This window comes from Galleria mellonella, unplaced genomic scaffold (assembly GCF_026898425.1).
Source record: "Galleria mellonella isolate WM207_F2 unplaced genomic scaffold, CSIRO_AGI_GalMel_v1 utg312, whole genome shotgun sequence".
Taxonomy (NCBI): Eukaryota; Metazoa; Arthropoda; class Insecta; order Lepidoptera; family Pyralidae; genus Galleria; species Galleria mellonella.
Genome location: NW_026442074.1, coordinates 958,763 through 982,462, shown reverse-complemented (window position 1 = coordinate 982,462; position 23,700 = coordinate 958,763). Strand labels below are relative to the sequence as shown.

The 23,700-nt window shown below is 37.4% G+C and overlaps 2 protein-coding genes across 2 annotated transcripts in view; one reads left to right on the top strand and one right to left on the bottom strand.

Moving 5' to 3' along the window:
- Positions 1 to 14,124, top strand: part of LOC113515855 (14-3-3 protein epsilon) — a 32,752-nt gene extending 18,628 nt beyond the window's left edge. Inside the window, exons 3-6 of the mRNA XM_031908722.2 lie at positions 6,105 to 6,260; positions 8,414 to 8,572; positions 11,800 to 11,986; positions 12,271 to 14,124. Of these exons, the coding sequence (XP_031764582.1) occupies positions 6,105 to 6,260; positions 8,414 to 8,572; positions 11,800 to 11,986; positions 12,271 to 12,326 (558 nt within the window). The 3' untranslated portion in view covers positions 12,327 to 14,124. The remainder of the gene's footprint in view (positions 1 to 6,104; positions 6,261 to 8,413; positions 8,573 to 11,799; positions 11,987 to 12,270) is intronic.
- A 2,287-nt stretch (positions 14,125 to 16,411) lies between these two features.
- LOC113510332 (ubiquitin carboxyl-terminal hydrolase 32) overlaps positions 16,412 to 23,700 on the bottom strand; it is a 61,632-nt gene continuing 54,343 nt past the window's right edge. The window contains exons 26-28 of the mRNA XM_052895925.1: positions 22,173 to 22,370; positions 21,136 to 21,258; positions 16,412 to 20,333 (exon numbers count right to left, since the gene is read on the bottom strand). Of these exons, the coding sequence (XP_052751885.1) occupies positions 20,148 to 20,333; positions 21,136 to 21,258; positions 22,173 to 22,370 (507 nt within the window). The 3' untranslated portion in view covers positions 16,412 to 20,147. The remainder of the gene's footprint in view (positions 20,334 to 21,135; positions 21,259 to 22,172; positions 22,371 to 23,700) is intronic.

The window sequence follows — 23,700 nt, the reverse complement described above, 5'->3', positions numbered from 1 at the left end:
ATGAGAATGAAAAGGCAGGTCAGTCAACTCATCGTGATGAATACACCTGTAATTCTGCATTATGGTTCCCAAGGAGACCACGGGGAGATCGACCTGATAGGATATGATGCTAACAATGGGTCTGGTAGTCCGCATTACTATCCCTTTTCCCCTTTGATTAACCCATGAGGTAGCCTATTATGTCGAATAAATTAGGAAATAACCATGGCTGTAGCATTCGACCTGATAGGGCTGCTACTGGGTTACTAACAATTCTCTCCCGAATCTAAGTAGTTAGGTTACGTAGGTAGGCCAATCGTGCGATTTTCTGTCGTTCCCGATTTAATACAAGCTGAACCAATATAAGCCCTCATTTGCATAGCTTTATCGAAAAGCTATATATTGCAATCGACTAGCTAATGAGATTTTCCTAATACACAATCTAGCTTCTTTATATAGAACAAAACAACACTAGCGTCGAATGTTCGAGACCGGTGTTCACGAAGTATATACTAATAAACCTCCCCTTTATCCATAAAAACGTTCACGTTTCATAAATATTTACTATTTTCGCTATGTGGAACTGTTTTGTCTCTTTTACGCTGAATTCCCAAATTGGAAGGTGAAATAATAACACTACTAATTGGTTTTAAGACAGTTTTTGTTTGGGCTATGGAAGGTAATTTCTCAATATGAATATGTAGTCATCATCAGCCTTTTACTGTCCACTGCTGAACATAGCCTTCTCCTAAGGGTTTTTGCCAGTAGTTGCCACGCTTGGCAGGCGGATTGGCAACCGCAGTTAGACTTTGGATATGTTTTAAGGACATTACTGCCCATCTCTCGCCCTCCCTTAGTCGACTCTTACGACACCCACGGGAAAGGATAGGGTGACCAAGACCGCACGGGAATGAACATGTAATTTATTATAATAACCCATATTTTTAAGTAACTTGCTAGTATCAAACGTGTACGTGTATAGAATAAGCTTAACAGAATATACTGTGTCGCTCACGGTACCCGGCATGCGTTGGCATTCCTTATGCCTTCCCGTCCTGTAATTTCACAGTCATATCTCCTCAACCATAATACGGCCTTTTTTTTCAATGGGTGAAAATGAAATGGTAACCCCGCCTGCACTAACGGGATACGCTGGCGCAGCACTAGTGAAGGGTGATAGATGAGAATGAAAACAGGCCAGTTAGCCCATCATGATGAATTCATCAGGAGTTAACCATGATAGTTTCCAGGGGAAACCGCGAGGAGGTCGACCTGTTTGGGTATATTGCTAGCAATGGAATTCTCAGTCTCTATTACTAATAATCCCTTTCCCCCCCTAATACGGCCTTTATGGTTTACCAATATTATTCAAAGTTTTACGTTTTCCGTAACTTTCATCCATTTAATTATGTATTGTAAGTGAAATAAATGTTTATTTAGGTCAATACCGGCTTACCTTCTAGTTTAAATTCACTGACCGCGTTTTGTGTCACTCGATAATATTTGTTAGTCGTGTTAATAATTTAGCATCGACTAAATATCGCGAACCTGATCGATCTGTGACCGATTAATTTGATTCAGGTTTATTCGAGAGGGAATCCTTGAGAGAGAAGTCCTTGGCGTACGTTTCCATCCGTCTTAGTAAAACACATGGATTTTGTAAATATACATAGGCGATGCCCTATGTATGATCCTTTGTAAGTTACTATAAGCCAATTCATTTGACACCCCAACTTTATCGCCATATATTGTCCGTTACTGGTACCTCGTGAATGCAAACCAATAGTGTAGTTGATGTTATAATTCCATTTTTATGTTCTAAAAATTTTGTATTCTGTCCCCGTTTCTTTAGCTTTTTTTTTTTTAAGTAAATTAGTATTTTTTTTTTATTATATGTCATGTCATGTTCCTACCTTTCTCCCAATTATTATTTGGGGTCGGCGTAATATGTTTTTATTCATGTTACAAAAGTATTTGGCTTATAGTTTTACAACCGACCGACCGGCCGCCTGCCTGACGTCAACCCTCTTTGATTGTTTTTTATTTTACGTATTTTTTTTTAAAGTACAGTCCATGTTACTAATAATATAGCTAAACTCATTTTAGTACCTTTTGAATATCAATTTATTATCTATTATAAACAAAATATCAATACTTTCTTTGTAATATTTAAAAAAAATCCGTCGCAATGATTGTTTTGTAAGAGACAGAATATATTGCGTCTCTATATTAGGACAGATACGTTATACTTGTATGCATACAAGCAACAACACTAATTTACTATTGTTTTTCTGATAAGAATAAAAAATACTGCCCGTCGCGCGTGCTCCGATAAGTGACTTCACGGGCGCGGCCAGACCTCGGCCCGACCTCGCGTGCTAGTGGCGTTCGTACTAGTGATGTGCCGGGTCGGCTGAATCGAATACTTGTGTATTCAGTATTTCTATTAAAATTAAAATACAGGTTTCGAATATTTACTGTACTTGAATACTTTTCGCGTGTTTGTCATATGTTTTTCTGTTTTTGATTAAATATTTCATTGTTTTTTTTTTTTTCTTAAAAAAATAATTAAGATTGACTGAACATTTATTATTTTTATTAAGTATATATTACACTTGTACTGTCCCAAAGAGGGTTGACGTAAGGCAGGCGGCTGGTCGTAAAACTAAAAGCCAAATCTTTTTGTAATATGAATAAAAACATATTACGCCGACCCCAAATAATAATTGGGATAAGGGTAGGAAGAGGATGATGACACTTGTACTGTCCCGAGTTCTCAGATTCTAGTCGGCATTTTTTAACGAGTACTAAAATACTCGAATACATAAAAGGCTGACTCGGCACACCGCAAGTACGAACTTCCCTCGCTTGATTTACATATTGTCAAAACGACCCGTCCATCATACAAGTTTGAAACGAATCAATAAGTGGCGCGGATGCCGCCCCGCTGTGTATTGTTTCCAATGTGCCGCATTACTCCTACTTATCTTGAATTCTGATATTCAGGTGTGCGTAATTAAACATTGGGCTTTAACTACCCTCAAATATATAATTTTTCATGATAGTGGAGCCTAAAGTTAAATATTAGAAAGTAGGATTACCAGGTTATCGTTCCATTTGATACATGTCAAAATTAAATAAAGTCCAAGAAATGAAGGAGCCAATCCCCCGCCAATTTTCCTGTCTAAACAAAAAAGTCAAGACAAATCAGAATTAGAAGGAAGTTACTGGGCTTATTCTTTTTTTTTTTTTTCACTTTTTTTTTTTAACCAACAGTTACAGCAAATCAATCAATCGTTTTGTTCGCTTCGAAACCTCTTCCAGTTCCTCGCTCCGATTACAAGAAATATTCTTTGTGATTTACCTAAGACACATTGTTTCTTCAAGATAAGTCATAAGTAAAATTTAATCTCCATGTAGTTTCCGTTAAATATTGATAAATCATTCAAGGTTTGTCGGGACGTTTGTCTTACAAGTATTGCCTTGTCAGAAGCTATGACTGATAGAAGATTTAGCTAACTGATAGACATGTAATGTGGATCACTTATGCTATTATCACAGTATAAGTAACAGTACCTCCAACTCCACACAGTACGGCCACTCCCTGCCTCTCTCCCAAGGTGACCTCATCCCCTCTGTGACTCAAATATGACCGAAAAACGAACGCACCACGCTCGGCGCACATTGCGTGTGACAGTCTACGGACGTCATCAGTTCATATAGTAGTGACAGGTCATGGATCACGCCGCTTTTGTTGAAATTTGCCTCTATTTAAAGCTGTCATTTAATGACTTCCTAATGGCCCTACCTTGCGCAATAAAGTTCTTTAGAACATTCGTTGTTTCGTATAGAAAGAAACATTGTTTTCATCCAAAATCACAAACTCATGTTTGATGTGTAATATTTGAAAACTGCTCATTTACCGGTTCGAATTGAATGTAATGTGAAAATATATTTGCAAGTAAAGTATCTCCATTAGTTTTTGTAACATGATATTATATAGCGCTAGGCGTGGCGAGCCGAGTGTCAACGACCCGCCATTGTGAGTGAAAGCTTTCATTCCACTAGGACTGTCTGGTAGGTTAGGTATTTGCGTTTTGTAAAGAACGTCTATCCATCACAATAATATTTGGTCATGTTCCAACTGTCAGAAGTGGAAAACTGTATGCCGTTCAATCGTGACTATTTCACCATGCTGTCCAGGGTTGTGGTAGTTTACTTAGCCTGATATAGAAATAGCATAATCCGAGTGACGGCGTAAAACATGCTCCCTGCTACGTTGGATTCTAATTCGCTCGGCGAAATGAGACCGGGTCGAGTGTTACCATCGCCACGGCGTAACGGTTCCCAAATGCCTCTGATTACTCCGCTAGATATAGTCGTGATCATATATTTTTTTTTCACGTATATCTGTTTGTTACTACATTATTGGGAATAACCACCTGCAAAGCATGACAACTTCTGGCGAAACCTCCTTTATGAGGGAGACCTATGTTTAGCTGTGGACGGATGATGGCTGATGATGATGAGATATATTTTTTATTGGTCAGTATTAATTCTGTCGCCATGTGTTATGAATAGTAAGCAATGTATTTTTGCAGAGCAAAATCATATGTATAAGTAGACAGTGACTCATGCGATGCGTCACTTATGACTTCACGTAAGCAAGAATGTCACTTTCTAAGCCTGGGATCATTTTTGTTGACTGCGTACCAGATTTGTAGAAATTATAACAGCTCATTGAGCGACTTGGCGGATAAAATTCTCAATTCATCTGTTTTAAATTTTAATATTACCAACTGTTATGTAATAATACAGAGAGTAATTAATAAATAAACAATAATGTTTTAAAATTCAATTCTTTATATAGGATTTTTTTTTTTTTTTTTTAATTAAACACTTACTCTCTTATCGTAAAATGTCAAACCTCTCATAAACCCTTTTTAGCTATTGAACTGTTTTGTCTCTTTCTTTTACACTAAATTTTTAATTTGAAAGTGACAAAACAGTGTTATAGTTAAAATAGGAGTTAATCTAAAAAAGGAAAGATTTTTTTATATAATAAATAAGCTCAAAAACTACTCAACCGCTTTAAAAATCCTTTTACATATGGAAAGCTACGTTTTCAGCGAGTAACGTAGAATATATATTTTCTTGAAAATTCTAATCTATCCGTGCGAAGCCGGGCCGGAACGCTAGTATTATATAATTCTAGTGTTACAGGCGTAGTCTTTGATAATTTACCATCAGACTTACTTGATTATCACCCACACATACTCCCACTCGCATTTTGCTGTAAAGCAGCTGTGTCCACATGGCTGTGTGACGATTTGAGACAATTTGATCGTATCTGAGAAATTGCAGTGTACGGAACCGTGCTACCTTAGTCCCCAGAAAGGGCATCCCGTCAAGGCGTCAATAACGTTCTGTGATGCCCATTCATTTCATGTCCATAAACAACGATAAATTTTTGTGTTAGCTAACTTAAGTTTGGAGAAAAGTGGAATGGGCTTGTAGAAAATTGGGTTGGTTGGAAATTTGTCGCAAAACAGGGTAGTAGAAGTTATGCGTGTAGAAGGACGCTTTTTTTGTCATTTGCGTATTGCTATTTATTGCCTTAGGTGGCTTAATGTAGTGAAAACTATATCATAATACATAGTATATCAGTCAATAACTTTTTTTTTATACAACTTAGAATGTTGAACAAGCTGACGGCCCACCTGATGGAAAGTGGTAATCGTCGCCTACAAACATGAGCAGTACCGTGGACATTACAGAGTATACTGTTTCGTCCATGATACTCCTCATGCGTTGCTATTCCTGGGAAGTCAGGTGTTATTCCTCTGTACCCTGTAAATTCACAGCCATATAGGACAGAGGTGTCCAAGCAAACGACTTTTGTACAAAGTCTCCCTTTGAGGTTGTTACTCCATCTAGTGTTGGCGGTCACCATTCAAAAACCTTTCTCCCTCATCGATTATCGGTTCCTCAAACTATGTGACTATATTTGGATAAAAATAGAAAATCTCTATTTTTATTATGCATCTATTGTTATGACCAGTGTGTCGTACTTCCATTGTGTGTTGTAACGTCCAGTTGACACGGTGACGCTTGTTTGTTTGCAGGGCGCCGAGGACAAACTGAACATGATCCGCGCGTACCGCAGCCAGGTGGAGAAGGAGCTGCGCGACATCTGTTCAGACATACTCAGCGTGCTCGACAAACACTTAATCCCCAGCTCACAGACCGGCGAGTCCAAAGTATTCTATTACAAAATGAAGGTATGCCAGACATATGTATATATATACCTCTTATGTATTAACTCCGCTTGCGTAGTAAACAAATAAAAATAAATTAAACCTAGTTATAAGCATTTTGAGTTAGTAGATACTTACTATAGTGACTTATATATTTTTCTGTGATTAACAATAATTGTGCTGCTCAAATAAAAACTGACTTCAGTTGTGGCAAAATCATTTATTTTGATTTCAAAACTAAATTGCTGAACTTATTATGTTAAAATTTTTATAGAACCAATCTAAAAGTGTATACTTTCAGATAAAAAAAGAATTTTCCAAATCGGCTTATGAGTCATGAGGTAACAGACATAAAAAAAATTACCGAGTTTTGAATCTCCTTTTTGTAGTTGGTTGACAAATATACCAATTATTAAGTACGAATTACCACGCGCTTGTCAGTTTCATATCAAAGAGGTCAAATAGGCTAATACGCTTCGGACATGAGTAATTGGATTCACAATCGCCTTATGAATCTTAGCAAATAATGCCCCAAAGTAGACCAGAATATGACAAGGACAAACATATTTCGATAGCAATATTAAACAAGGAAAGCGATAAGAAAAGGAGCGCGTATATAAATGTGAAAATTGTTTTAGTATTTACTGTAATAACAAGAAATCAGGTGGTCTACCATGAAATGAAATTCCGAAATTTCGGGCTCAATTTCGTGTTTTTGTTCCCACCGAAATCGACCCCGTAAAATGGAGCTTAACATTTTGTTCATCATAAGTCCTATCCTAATAGTCCAGAGGAACGATATTTTACCATTTTTTAAAATTTTAAACGGCATATATTATATAATTTTAACATCAAATTTCTGTTTCGTTCGTCCTCGAAATTTCGGAAAATATTTCATGGTAGGCCCTCTGATCGCACCTACATTTAGCTGGCTTAGCCCAAAAATCCAAACCCAAGATAATTTAGAAAAGCTCATTTACTTAATTGACTCGACCATGATTGGGATTCCGGGAACTGGTCTACGCAGTGTGTACTACTGCGTTTTTTATTTGCTAAATGCTGACCGTGAATTTGGCATTATTGACAGAAGCTAATAGACAATACTGGGCATACCATGACTCTAAATTCAGAGTTTTGCTAGTTTTGTGCGATATTGTACACCGCTACACCCGCTAACATTGATGCTCCTTTCCACTTTGGGTGTTGCTGGAAGAGAACTCTTTTAGAATTAAGCTCACCTTTGTTGTTGTATATAATAAAGTATATATATAAATAAATAAACCCTTTCAACTCGTGTTCCAACTATCAACATTATAGTTTTAACATTTCTTTCATTATTTTAACATTATGTTCATGGTACATAGTAGGTTGTGTCCACACGTTCGTTACTTAGCACCGCGTGTGTGCTCGATCGTATATTTGCCCGTATATTGTTTGCTTGCACGTCATCTAGTGTGACAAATACGACAAACGCCCAATAATGATCACGAGTCGCCGTACGAGGTGCCACATTTAAGGACAAGTTTAGTTTGTACACGTTTGACACTGATCAGCGTTTCCTGTCTAGTTTTTTGTGATACGTCATTAAAGAATGAATGTTGCCCAGCGGCTGGCGGACTCGAGTCGAGAATTTTTAGCGTGTTTCCTGAATTCTTTAGAAACTTACATAGTTTTAATGATTACAATTGTCTTTTTAAATGTGAAATCTTGAATGTTTTGCATTCAGTTGGTCTCCTCTTGAATCTAATATCGGTTTCTATCCAATCTCATTGCCAATGACAATTTTATACTGCACTCCATGAAACATTAGTTAGAAGTTAGGTTCTAATTGGGATCGGTTTACAATAGTTTGCATTGGCAAGTTGCACTAATATGCATCTATTAGAACAGTATGGAATCATTATGTCGCTAGTTTTGCAATTCGAGTGTGAAACGTTTCAATTCCCAATATCGATCCATTAGAACCTATTTCAAGATTAACCCTCTTATAAGGTTGTTAATCTAAAAACAAATTATTATTTTGACCATCGAGATATATTTTATGTATTTCTAAGAATAAAACTTTAATATTTTTAAAAAGATTTCAATATCCAAATCAGATTTCAGCTGAAGCTCGATATGCATTTATTCGTATAATAATATAAAGAAGTGTACAATGTCGTTTGTTTCGTTTTCAGGGTGACTACCACCGATATCTGGCGGAGTTTGCAACCGGCAACGACCGTAAGGAGGCGGCCGAGAACTCCCTGGTCGCATACAAGGCCGCCTCCGACATCGCGATGACGGAACTTCCACCGACCCACCCCATCCGCCTCGGCCTCGCTCTTAATTTCTCAGTGAGTACCGTACAGTTGTTATCGTCGTTATTTGAGCCGCCTTTCCATTATGGAGGGGGGGGGGAGGCACAGGATGATGCAATTCATTCAGTATTAACCAATATATACCAGTACATTTCAGAAATTTTTATGACAAATCGTTTACTGTGCAAGCTGTTTTGACTATATGATAGTCTACCAACATCTACACAGACTATACAGCGCCTACCATATTTTAAAACAAAAATTAAAGACTTCTATCTGAACAAGTTGTCACGTTCGTAATTTGTGTGTGACTAGCATATTTAAATTTCCTTTTATTTTTATAACTACATATGTATATATATGTATTTAAGTATTTATATATGTATCTATTAATAACTTAAAATATACATTTTTGTATTCACAGTATTCTGCGTATGCATATCTCTATATGTATTTAAAAAACGATCAGTTTCATGCCTTCAGTCACACTGTTTATAATTACTCTTCTCCATCCAAAGGTGGCCTGCAAGAGATCGCTCTTAGCGATAAGGCCGCCCATTGTTTTCTCAGTGTAATGTTTTCTTGTAATTGTTTGTATTTATAATAAGTTTACTATTGTAATTTTATGGAGGAAACAAAGAGTAACTATCTATCTGTCTATATAATTAAAATACACAAAATGTATCCAAATTGCACAGTGTGTAATGCCATAAAATTATTGTGTCACGATGTATTTGCATTTTCATTAAAATATTCAAATTTGCTCAATGCTCGCTCTCGATTTTGATATAATATAGGCGGTTTTATATGTTTTTAGTACATAAATATAATTATTGTTTGTAACCATCACGCTGTGAAAGCAGGGCCTTGATTGTTAACCATTATGGATTGAGACAGAACGATTTAGACTATTTCTATTGACGCACAAGCAACTCCTATGGTGGTAATGTCCTATGGGCTGTAGTAATCAAAATCACTCTTATGCTCCTTTTATTATGTAAAATGGGCCAACCTTTTGACCGATTGTGATGCAAAATTTTGACAATCATAAGTGGTGTTACACAAATTAGTCGATTTTCATCATTTTCATTCGAGTTGAGTGTGGCATATGGCAGTAAAATTACAAGGTACAAAGACAAAACACCTTAGACCTCAGGAATAGCAACACATGGAGGATATCATGGACGAAACAGTATACTCTGTTATGTCCATGGTACTGCTCATGTCTATAGGCGACGGTTACCACTTTCTATCAGGTGGGCCGTCGCTTGTTTGCCATTCTAAATTGCATAAAAAATGTGTGAAGTCTGTCAGGCTCAAATGTATTTTTTGCCATATATTTTTTTTATCTCTTTTGCTTACAATTTTTCTCTCTGTCTATTGTCTCAGCGTACGACGCCGCGACATAACAGTACTGTTAAATGATACGTGTTATCAAATACCAACACGGCCGTTATCTAATCAATATTAGTTTTGATTTATTTAGGAGTCAATGTTGTCGCCGCGTCGTAGGGGTTGTTAAAAATAATTTTATTTATATGTAATGGAGACTGAGAATCCCATTGCTAGCAATGATATACACCAACCAGGTCGACCTGCTTGTTAGGGAGACTTCTCCCTGGTTCTAAACTATCATGGTTAATTCCTGATGAATTCATCATGATGGGCTAACTGGCCTGTTTTCATTATCATCTATCACCCTTCACTGGTGCTCCGCCAGCGTATCCCGTTAGCGCAGGCGGGGTTACCATACCATTTTCACCCATCAAAAAAAAAAAAAAAAAAGCAGTAAACAGATAGCGCAGGCTGGGTTAATCCATTATCACACATTAAAACCTGGTATTATTTATTGTCTCCCTGTTCTAAACTAAATAGGACCCTTGTTATTTACATAATAATTATATAACATTCTTATCTTGCTGGACCTCGGAATCAATATAGAGTTCACTCTACAACCGGACCCTAAAGACTAATCTATCAATGAGTCAACGAACTCTTAATTTGTCTTCTAATGTTAATATTCATTAACATGCTATTTCAAAACGATTATGACTCGTTTTTATCAATTCTGAATGCTTTATTATGGACATTGGTAAATTCCATTTTTTCCTTTCAGGTTTTATTATTTATTTTTTTATTACATCCACTGGGTGAGCCTTACAGTCTTCCAATACGCTCACCCAGGAAAGCATGAGTACAATAATATATAAAAAGGAATATTACATAAAAATAATATAAAAAGATTTAACTGAAACAAAAAACGTGTGAACACAAATACTCTGAGGTCACTCGACGAAACTCCAGCAAGTTGGAGGCAAATACATCCAATTGCGGATACTGGCTCAAAATATCATTGAGTAGTTTCAATGCAAAATTATAATTTGTAATTGTCAAAAGATACGAGTTTTCTCAATGTTGTTAAGAACTAGCTAATGTTCGTCATTCCTTCTCCTATAGACTTTGGTTATATTATCACCCTTGTTGGAGAAAACCTCATGAGAATATAGTATCGAGATACAAATATGCAGTAAAGCCATAATATGTGAATGGTACATATTTATATTTTGCCAGTAGTTGCCACGTTTGACAGGTGGGTTGGCAACCGCAGTTATGCTTTGGTGGTGTTTTAAGAAGGGCGTTTACTGCTAAACCCTTGATCATTAAGTTCCCTTAATTGTCTCTTGGGATACCCACGAGATAGGAAAGAGATAGCGATGGGATGATAGATTTTATGTTAGAAGCATGGCATTCGACTTATTAAAACTATTTTAATATTATAAATTCGAAAGTTTGTAACGATGAATGGATGTTTGTTACACATAAATTACTAATAGGATTTGAATGAAATTTCGTACACGAGGTCATATCGTAATAGCTAGTAATAGGTATATATTGTTTTGTTATTACAACCGTTAACTGTCCACTGCTGGACATAAGTCTTCCCGATAAGGGGAGTTTTGCTAGTAGATGCCACGCTTGGCAGGCGGGTTGACAACCGCAGTGAGGCTTTTCGAGATGTTTTAAAAGAGACACTGCTGCCTATCCCTTGCCCTCTCTTAGTCGCCTCTTACGACACCCACGGGAAAGGAGGGCCTATTCTATGCCGGGACAACACTGCGACGATAATGTTTTGTATCTCATTAAGATTGTCACAATTTATTGTGCATGTGTGAATTTGCACTTAAAACATCTGTTAATCATCATACAGTCCCATACAAACCTTTTTGCAAGTGTCTTCAATGTGTACACGCGCTGTGTTGCAGGTATTCTACTACGAAATCCTGAACAGTCCCGACCGCGCGTGTCGGCTCGCCAAGGCGGCGTTCGACGACGCGATCGCCGAGCTGGACACGCTGTCCGAGGAGAGCTACAAGGACTCGACCCTCATCATGCAGCTGCTCCGGGATAACCTTACCCTTTGGACCTCGGACATGCAGGGCGACGGAGAAGGTGATTAGCACATATCGCTACAGAGTAAACGCAACGCCTGAGAGAGTAGTCTGTTTATTAGAATTGGCTACTCAATCGATAACAGCTGTTTTTAGAATACCTTGGTATTTTTAAAATATAAATTTTCATGACTTTGTGGTCATCAATTAAATGAAATACCTGGCGCCCCTGCACAAGTATTTACCGTGACGCGAGAAAATAGATATTTTCCTTACTGAAGTTTAAATAGTTGACCTATAACACAGTGGCAGCAATGTATTATAATATTGTGTGTTGTGTTGCAGGCGAGGCTGAACAGAAAGAGCAAGCGCAAGACGTGGAAGATCAGGACGTGTCGTAATACCCTTTAAAATAATATTTAACTATAATAAAAAAATAACTATAGTATCATATAAGACCCAGCCCTCAATGACAACCGGTTGTTAAAGGTAACCAGGTAGCCCGTATATCAGAACTCACCAACTTGTTCGTGCGTACACTGGAAAATTATCTATTCGTATATACACGGAACGAATGCCTCCTCCTCCTACATACATAATATTAAAAATTTTGTTTATGTATCGTGTCAAATTATCTATGAGTAATATACATTTTAAATATCTACTTCTTTTTTATATAATCTTTGTTTTCAATAACGAAAAAAAAAAATAATAATAATGTTAAGAAAAAAGTACTTTGGTATTGCATTTTAACTGTATGTTCTTAAGGATGTATTTTGTAAAGGATACACTCTATTGATCTCTAGCGATGTTATCTTAGCTTGTCCGCGCCGGCCGATGCCGAGTAGGTCTCTCGCCAACAGGGATATTTACTATATACAACGCTGAATAGACGTTTCCATCTTTTCACCGCCACACTTTATGGTGGGGATTGTAAATTTTTCTAAGTATTTTGTACCTTGTGTAAAATTAATGTATTTAATCTCTGTTGAGAGTTTACAAGCACCATAGCGGCAAATGTTTATGAGATGTAACGTTTAATTTGGGTATACACTAGGTACGTAAATGTACGTGTTATCGTCGTGGATGGCGTTAGTATAATATGTTCGTACGTATCGCAACTCGGCGTCGACAGCGCCGCCCGCACAAACAGTCGGCCGCACGGCTCGGCGTCCGCTGCAGCTGCGCCGTGCTTGCAGCTTGCACCGTGCAGCTTGCAGCAATGCAGCATGCAGCTTGCAGTCGCCGAGCCACTCGGCGAGTCTTCCGCGCGCGCGCCCACGCTGCATTTGTATACATTTGATCATTCATTGATTGATATATTTTAAAGGATAACATTTAGGGTGGTATTATGTAGTTACTTGCAATATTAATAGGTAAGTGATAGTGGCGTCACCCTATTGGTCTTTATGTATCTATCGTATTGAGCGTACACACACTTGTATTTATTGCGAAAATTTAATACGTTTTGTGTAAATCGTGACTACTGTGTAGTACTACTGTTTACTGTTCAGAACAAACTCGCGTAACGATTTGGCGACTCGACGGGGAGGGTCTGGCTGAGCTTGTTTGTTCGTTTGTTTGTTTGTAGATACATAAACACGTGTCGATGTAACCCGCTTCGTTCGTATTACAACATTTGGAGTATTCACATTTAAATTGCTTTAATTACTTACGAGTATTGTGATAGACATTTTTGTATATTTTAATTTATTCTTTATTTTTTTTTTTTGTTTGTTTTTTTTTTATTTTCGCATGTTCTGGTAAATATTGTGCTGTAGCGCTATACAATTCTTACGATATTGCAGGACAAACAGTAAGTAGATCTAACGTTGTGCTAGGTTTAAGGTAATGCACTTGGAAATTATTTATTGTGCGATCTGTACTGTATGCCTACGCCTACTCGAAGACATTCCATCTTCATACTTATGATAACCGTGAACTGTGGCTAATTCGACAGACTGGACTCCAAATTGTAGTGGCATAGCGTTGTGGAGCGAGTGCGTGCCCGAGTAAGATATTAGCGTTATGTTATTATTTGAATTTGTAATGTTGCGTATATTTTGTTAATTTTTATCCACAACAAATACTGATGCAATTAGCCTTAGCGTTATGCAATATTGATTTATGTCCTACCATCTACATGAAAATTTATTGTAAATGACAGTGTAAATCTAATAATAAACATTCAAAAGTCCACCAATTTTGTTTAATTGAATGCACCCACAATATTGTACCTGTATCGCAGATAGTACTCTGTATGTTTCGAGACCTAAGAACGAGGAATAACATAGAAGGAATGATAAAACAAAAACAGTAAAGACTAGACAAATTACAAACGAATCTTATTGATAGAATCGTTAACATCAACAAATCTGAGATAGAAGATGTGCACTGTCTTCTTGTTTCCCATGTGATCGGCGACCGAAGCGATTCTATCTGAAATAGAGATTTTAATCCACAGCTATAAAACTGAGATGGACATTTCACTAGTTTAGTTTAATCATTGCGGCCCCAAGGGCATAATCTAGAATAATAATGCAAAAATAAAGATATTACGCAGTTGTTTGCATGGCTGTGTTTCTGTATGAAGGGTGGGATATGACAGTGAATTTACAGAGTACTAAGGAATAACACGAGTCCTCGGGAATGGCAACGCACGGGGGGTATCATGGGCGAAACAGTATACTCTGTTATATCCATAACACTGCTCATGTCTATAGGCGACGGTTACCACTTTCTATCAGGTGGGCCCTCAGCTTGTTTGCCAATCTAGGCTGCAATTAATTAATTAATTTTTTTATTTATTTATTTATTAAAGGTATACACAACAGGTTACAATCAATAACATGATAGACATTATATAAAGATATTAGATTGAACCAGATTGAGACCCAGACTCGTGTACACACAGCATGGTTAAAGCAGTCGGCAAACAGTGTTAAATTATAAAGTTATATAAAGAAAGCATATGAAATTGGTAAAAAACAGTGAAGTACATGCAAATGATAAAAATACATAAAGAATATGGATATGTCAAAGAGACTTGATGGCTGATTGTAAAATGTTTTTGAAGGTGTTTAGACGTGAGTTGAAGATATCAATTTGAGGACACTTAGTTGAAAATTCATTAAAAGTACGACACATACGGATAAGCGGGTTATAATACGATGTATTGTTCTTATAAACGCAGAGTGCAAATGTTTTAGAACTCCGTGTTATAGTTTTTATATTGAAGGTCAAAGCAGAGAGTAGAGAAGCCGAGTGAATATGGTAATGAACTATTTTGTGTAAAGTAAGTAAGTCGATCTGTTTTGTCTTGTAGATAAGAGAGTCACATTAAATTTTTCTAGTCTTTTTTCACAACTTGATAGAACCCGCCCATAACCACTACGATAACTTAGAATTTTTAAGAATTTTCGCTGAACAGATTCAATTCTATCGGAATGACATTTATAGCAAGGTGACCATATAACAGAGCCGTATTCAAGAATACTTCGTACCAGAGCATTAAACAAAAGAATAAGGCTATGGGGATTCTTAAAATCAACCGTGACCCTAGCAATAAAACCAAGAAGTTTAGATGACTTCGTAATCAATGTACTATAATGCTCTTTAAATGATAACTTTTCATCAAACTCTATGCCAAGATCTCTGACCACCATCCTCCTAGTAATAAACTGACCGTAAAGATCGTAATTGTAAACTAGTTTGTTCTTTTTATTTGTAATTGAGATCACGAAACATTTTGATACATTGAGATACATGTAGTTCTCTCTACACCATTTCTGTATAACGTATAAGTCGGTTTGCAAAAATTGACAGTCAGTGATATCTTTAACGGCATAGAAGATCTTGAGATCATCCGCATATAGAGCCCGGGGGCATTTCAGTTTATCTATAAGATCATTTATAAAAATAATAAAAAATAAAGGGCCAAGATGTGATCCTTGGGGCACACCGGATAACACAGAAATGGGTGAAGAAGGTACTCCCTTAATAGTAACCAATTGACTCCTATTACTTAAATATGATTGGATCCATCTGAGAAGGCTTCCTATTAATTTTTTTTTCATTAAAAATTTCGTTGATTACAGCTGGTTGATAATAATTAAAATTTCAATACTTATTGATATTTTTTTATACAGCTTAGAATGGCAAACAAGCTTCAAAATAGATTTAAAAAAATACGCCTAAGAATCGATTCTACTTTTTAATGGTTGCTAATGGAATGGTAACAGGTGGGGTCTGTGCCAACGGTATACGTTGACGGGGCACCAGTGAGGGATGATAGCCGAGGATGAAAAGGCATGTTAGTTACAGGCTATATCGTGATGGAATTCTGCACGATCATTTCCAGGGTAGGTCGATCTGACAGGATATATTGCTAGTAATGGGACTAGTATTGTAGACAATCCCTTCCCCACAATCGACCCCATTGTTACAAATAGGACACTTCTATTTATGATCTAAATAAAAGACAGTATAGATTATAAAAATTTATTGCACAGGGATATTCATAACGTGATAACGACTTCAAAATAAACTCGTGTATTGTATATATTATTAAAATATGAGTTCATACAAACCACACGCACACGTACACGCAACGCCGGAACGTGTCTCGCTAGCTATTCAGCCTTACATTTAAATTGCTAACTAACATCGCTGCCATATTGGTACATGCATTATGATCAGCTTTATTTCTCTTGGCGAACTATTGATAAACTAGAAAAGAATATAGACTATACGAATATTTAGGTAGCACGCATAACAAGATGGCAGATGTTGCTGTCTCGTTCTTTCACGCATGTTGTACCAAAAACATCGATGGAATACGTTTGGTACACGTTTAGAAGTCGGATATCCTGTATTCTATTGACTTGTCTCCCATCCCTGCAATTATTGAAGCTACAAGTTTGATCTTTCAAATGTGCTATAAACTTAATATTGAACATCGTTACCTTATCTCCATTAATTCATTTAATTCAGTTCATCAATAGTCAATCGCCATTACAATTTAATACACTCCTTCATAAGTTCGAGTCCTTGGCAAATTTAATAAAAATAAAATCAATAAGTGGGAAACATTTTAGAATTTCCATAACAACAATCGCTTTGGTATCGAGTAGAACATGATAAGGTGATGGCACGTAACACCAAATGTCTAATATAATAAAAAAATATATATATACTTATCGCTTAATATATATTTTATGAAATATCTTCCTGCGTGTATGCACCTTTTCATAGCACGGGCCGACTCGATCCGGTATCTAGAATGCTTCCGACAGAAACAAGATTTCTTCAAATTAAATATACCTGAGATAAGCGGATCGCGAGCGCCGGCGTTAATATCAATAGTAACATTATAACTAGACAATATGGTTTAGATGCATCACAAATAAAATTTGGCTCCGCTAGAATCCACTTATTAAAATAATCTCGGCTTGTTCACATATACGATTCGACATTCATCGTTGATGATTCCGATCATTTGAAATCGTCAATGACGAATACGTATTCACACAAAGACCGACTCGTGACTCAAAAGGATATGTCGACGGTCCCTCCTAAAAATTTCCATATTTTTGGACTCATTTGAAATTTTATGGGAAAAATATCACAAACGTGTACGACGAGCCACAGCAAAAGATATAGTACAAATTCATATCACGATCGGTCGGTGTGCGAACGAAGCCTACACATCGCGGTTTATAGATCAAGAGCGATCCCCGCGTCAGACTAAAATAAAATAAATCTAATACTTATTAAAATATCTCACTACATTATCAAGCATTACTACATTGTGTCCAAGCCTTGTAATAACGAATGTTGAGCCCCTTCACAATAAGCTAAAAAAGCACTGAAACATCGATCGTTGTTTTATAAAATTAAATATAATTATTATTAATTTAATTTGATTATATAACATACTTTCACAATATTAACACTAGATCCGCTGCTGAGTGCAGTACGTAAAAATATATTACAAATGCCTGGGAATAATTCGCGCCACAATGTTTTATATACATTTCAATCTACCCTCATAATAAAATGTTACTGTAACATTTTAGAACGCTAGTTTTACATCGCGATGCATAAAACTGTTATATCGTTACAGCAAATTCGAGAGGGACACGACCAATAGCGAAATATAATACAAAATGTTTAGAGAATATTTCAACAGAGCGATTATTTCAAGAGGCACTTAGCAACTGTGCAACTGGGCGCAAACTATTCCTGGCATGGCATATTTCTATAATTAAATACAACATAAAACGATGAGTAAATAGCATTATAATAATATATTACATCACATCAGTCTCGATCGTATAAATAGCGGCGTGACGTCACACCGTTTGTTCAATTGCTTACACCATATCTCATGTACTAAGTAGTAAAAAATATCTGTATATAGCGAGAGACGGGATCAAAACCAACAATGACTGTATTGTACAATAACATATTATGTGATAGCTTTAGAAAGGTTTTTAAATACATTTAAAGTTAGCTATGAATATAATAATTTAGAGAGGTCGACAAATTATGCAAAAATAATTGTATTTTTAAACGCTAGTGAAGCGTAAAGAAAATATCGTGGTTTTGATACCGCCTCCCATTTATTTCGATTCCTATTTCCACTCTTCAAATTTATCAGACACCAAATGGCTCACATAACACAATTTTCAAATTTAACAAAAATATACATAAAAACAAATAAATATCCATTTATCATCGTACACGAAACGATAATAAAATCAACAAGGAATGTGTCGTAACATTTTACAAATGTCCGCCTAACAAATTGTTGAATTTAATAATAAATTTCTAGTCAAAGTGTCGTTAGCCGCCGATTACCGTGACAAAGTGTACTTCTAAATTGTACAGATAAATATCTGATATTATAAATAATAGTAATAATAACACGGGACAAAACGCTGGGCCATCTTATACGACATGACGATTTAAAAAAATATCATAAGCAAATATAGAGGACAAGAGGAAGGGGAAAACCGAGGAATAACTACATGGGACAGATAAAAGAAACACTAGGCGTCATGTCGTATAGGCAGGTCAAGGATTTGTACCTGGGATAGAGCTGGCTGGAAGAGGATGCATGAATTAGTTGCACCGACAAGAGGAAACTTTTAAATGAAAAGAGAGTGTACAGTGGGTAAAAAATTAATTTTATGTACTGAATCACGAGAAAGTTAGAAACATTGCACGCAGATCCAAATAATGGGATGACGGTCAGACGTTAGACGGGGATGGGATGGGATAGGTGTGTAATTTTAGTAAACCTAAGACAAGTCTGAGAAAAATTAAACCTTTAAATATATTTTTTTTTGTATACTCACGCGTATATTCCAATACTGGTTTAAATATAAATGCAATTTATCGAAAAGTTTCAAATTACCTTTCCCACAAGGTTACTAATATAAGAGACATGACAATTTGCAAGGAACATGTTCGATTATTCTATATCAGGTAAACAGCTGTTTTGATACTTGAAACAAAGGACGTGCAGACACCAGAATTTTATTACAATAGAATTTATATTACATATAATATAATTTACATATTTACCTCAAGATTTCACGTGTTCGGTAAAAAAATAACGTATGCGACACGTAAGACGTGCGTAATAGGCACCCTCTATTCCTTGTACCTTAGCACGACAAATTACAACTTTACCACCACAATAAAGTAGGGGAGCAAAATAAATACATGCAATTTTATGGAGATGTTTTTAAATTTATACACACTCCACGATATAATCATCTTTAAGGAGTAAGAAATAAAGTAGCTTTTTGTGTGTTATTTCGTTCAATTCAATCACGCAATGGATTTCTCTGTCGTTTGGATATTATTTACGGAATTTTAGCACAGTGCATCCTAACAGTGCATTCGTGCAAGGCCAGGGGCGAATCGCTAATAAATAAAATAATATTAAATGACATCAGTTAAAAAATGGACCGTATAGCTGTTGCCTTTTGGTTCTTTTTTGGTAATCCTCAAAAAAAATCTAGTTAAAAAAAATTAAATAAAAAAATTCAAAACAATACGTGAATTGAATTAACGTAATTTGTTTCAATTGCATTTTTGCTCTAGTTCTACATAATTACTTTAAAAATTTCTAAAATGATGGTGTACGATGTGGTGCCAGGGTCGGGTCAGGAGTATGCAGTTGACTAGGAAGGTGGACGGCGGGGTCCCGTTCACATGAGGCGGCACATCTTCTTCAGGTCCGAATCGTCGGGGTCGAGGTCGGGGGCGTCCGCGGGCGGCGGTCGGCCCGACACGTCCGGCAGGTACCGCTCGTAGTCGAGCCCGCGCCGCTCGTAGAACAGCAGGTACGCGGACGCCGGGTCGATGGCCGGCTGCTCCTCGTCGTCGCCATCATCCTTTCAAGTAGAGCGAAATATATTGAACATGTTTAATGATTCATTATCAGCACCACCAGGTGGTATCTGCTGTCCACTGGTGAACATAGGCCTCCCTCATAAGAGAAGTTTCGGAGTTCCACATCAAACAAAAAAAAAATCAGCAATACTCAAGTGAGACAGAGCACGATATGTGAGTGATAAGTGGGCTAAAACCTATAAACATTCATTTTTTATTATAAATTCTCTATTGCACTAAACCATACATTAACAACAATAAGTTAATAACAATGTTAGCAAAGGCGAACTTATCTCTAAAAGAGATCTCTTCCAGTCAACCTAACGCAGTGGCATAGGAAGTAGTGAGTGGGCAGTAGTAGTGCAAGACAGAAGTTAAAAAATGTCTCTCTCTTCTGCAAATCTAAAGGGATTATGGCAAACCACTAATTGTGTGATACTTTATTAGTTCTATAAAAAAAATTATGTTTTAACCGTGGAAAGCAAAAGCAAGTTGCGTGTGAAGAATGGAGAAAAACAAGGCGTACAGATGTTTATGGTAAAAGTTTTTTACACTAGAGATTTCAAACGAATGGATCGCAGATTTATGTACATAATTGTATCGGCCGTTAACTGTCCACTGCTGGACATAGGCCTCACCCATAAGGGAGGTTTTGCCAGTAGCTGCCACGCTTAGTAGGCGGGTTGGCAACCGCAGTTTGTCTGCTGGTGACGTCCTGGCCACTCCTCAAGTATAAGGTCCACGAGCGGCGTGTTGCGAGCCACTCGGCCACTGGACAGGAAGGCGTGGTCACGCTGTGGTCACCTGGTGAGCTGGGCGCGGCGCGGTGAGCTCGCGGCACGAGCTGTCGTTGTAGCAGAGCCACGCGCCCGACGGGTTGCGCGCGTACGCCACGTAGTGCCCGCCGCTCAGCTGCCCGCTGTGCGACTGCCGCCACACCACACCGATTTTTTTTATACAACTTAGAATGGCAAACAAGCTGACGGCCCACCTGATGGAAAGTGGTAACCGTCGCCTATATACATGAGCAGTACCACGGACATAACAGAGTATACTGTTTCGCCCATGATACCTCCCATGCGTTGCCATTCCTGAGGACTCGGGTGTTATTCCTCTGTACCCAGTAAATTCACGGCATATCCCACCCTTCAAACCGAAACACAGTCATGCAAACACAACTGCTTCACGGTTGAAATACGAATGGGACAGAGGTACCCAAGCAATCGACTTTTGTACAGTCTCCCTCTGGTAATTTTACCGACCGGCTACTCTCACGCCCACAAAACACAACGCGACGGAGGAAACCTCCACGCGATCCCCCCTGGAAACCATCGTGACTAATTTATCGTTGATTTGGTCACGATGGGCTAATTAACCTGCCTTTTCATCCTCACCTATTATCCCTCACTGGTGCTCCGCCAGCGTATACCGTTAGCGTGAGCGGGGTTACCGTTCCATTGTAAAAAAATGTAGTATTACCGTTAGATAGTACCATGTTATAAATCGGAATATACTGGGGAAAACATAAAGATTGTTACGTTACAGGCAGTCCAAAGGTTTTTCAACCACGTAATGTCGACAAAATCCCACCAAATCTCATTTAAAAAAAAATTGGGAGTCATTAAAAATATTTTAGAGAATAAATTCTTATTCTCCTCTCCTTATTAAACATAAAAATGTATTATAACTAACTTCACGCGAGATCATGTAAGAATTCTCATGGCATCCCATATATTTAAGTCTGTTCTGGTATTCAGAAGTTACGGTGGAACAATAAAACTCACATACATAACTTAGATTTCAATTGAATAATTCAAATGCAGTGAAAACAGTGGACTCACCACGACGGCGTAGAGCCGGTACTTGAGGTCGAAGGGGTCCTGGCCGGGCAGCAGGCGGTGCTGGTGGTAGTCGACCAGGTTGTCGTCGGTGACGGGCGTGGCGGCCAGGCTGGTGGACTGCAGCCGCTCGCGCCGCCGCACCTCCACCGACTCGCGCCGCTTCTTGCGATCCAGTTTCGCCTTCACTTTTGGTGTGTCCTTCAACAATACATGTTCATGCTCATGTCGTTATAATTTTTAACAGTATTTTTTTATATATATATTTTTTTTATTTTATTATCGTCGTTAGAATATATTTTTTTTTAAATAATCAGAAATATTGATAAAGATAAAGATAAAGATAAATTTATTTGCAAACATGTGTACATAGTAAGTGCAAAGACATACTTGTTGTTCATTGTAGGATTTGTATAGTCCTAACATGTTTTGCTAACATTAGCGTGCAAAATATTATTTCAAGGACAGTGGCAATTTCAAGTGCCTTACAAAGCAAATCCATGCCCCCTATCTATCCATGCCTTACAAAACATATTAATATTTTGTGAAGATTAGATATAAACTAAATAAAAAGTCAAATGGAAAATGGATTAAAGGTTGTCATTTAAAAATTCGTCAATATTATAATAACATTTGTCATGCAGTAGCATAACTGTTTAATTACAATCAATTATAAATCCAGAGGGAGACTTTGTACAAAAGTCGATTGCTTGGGCACCTCTGTCCCATTCGTGTTTCAACCGTGAAGCAGTTGTGTTTGCATGGCTGTGTTTCGGTTTGAAGGGTGGGATATGGCAGTGAATTTACTGGGTACTGAGGAATAACATCTGAGCCTTAAGGAATGGCAACGCAGAGGGGGGGGGGGGGTTATCATGGGCGAAACAGTATACTCTATTATGTCCATGGTACTGCTCATGTCTATAGGCGACGGTTACCACTTTCCATCAGGTGGGCCGTCAGCTTGTTTCTAAGTTTCTTTGTTTCATTCTAAGTTGTATAAAAAAAAAATCCCCACCGAAATATAACTTTCTTTTTGTTTTTGTTGTATTATTGTAAAATTATGTGTAACTAGTGATCTGGCCTACATTGACAAATAAATCATTACTTTATAATACCTAGGAGGTGCCCTGCAATGACATATTCAGTAGATGTTCACATACTAATTGTTAAAATCGGTAAGCAAAAAAAAAAAATTATTTTGTTTAAAGCTATCTCTATTAGTATTTAAATAGAACATAGACTATATATAGTCCACTGTTGAACATAGGTTCCCCCCTTGGGGGGTTTTGCTAGTAGTTGCCATGTTTAGCAGGCGGGTTGGTAACCGCAGTCAGGCTTTAGAGATGTTTTAAAGGGGGCACTGCTGATCATCTCTCGCCCTCCCTTACGACAGTCATAAGAGAGGAAGGGATGGCCTATTGTACGCCGGGACCACATGGCCATACATTAAGTTCGAAAAGTTATCCGAATTATTGCCGAAGATCGGCAACTTAAATGCGCTAAATGTGGCGATGTGGCGATGTGGCGATAC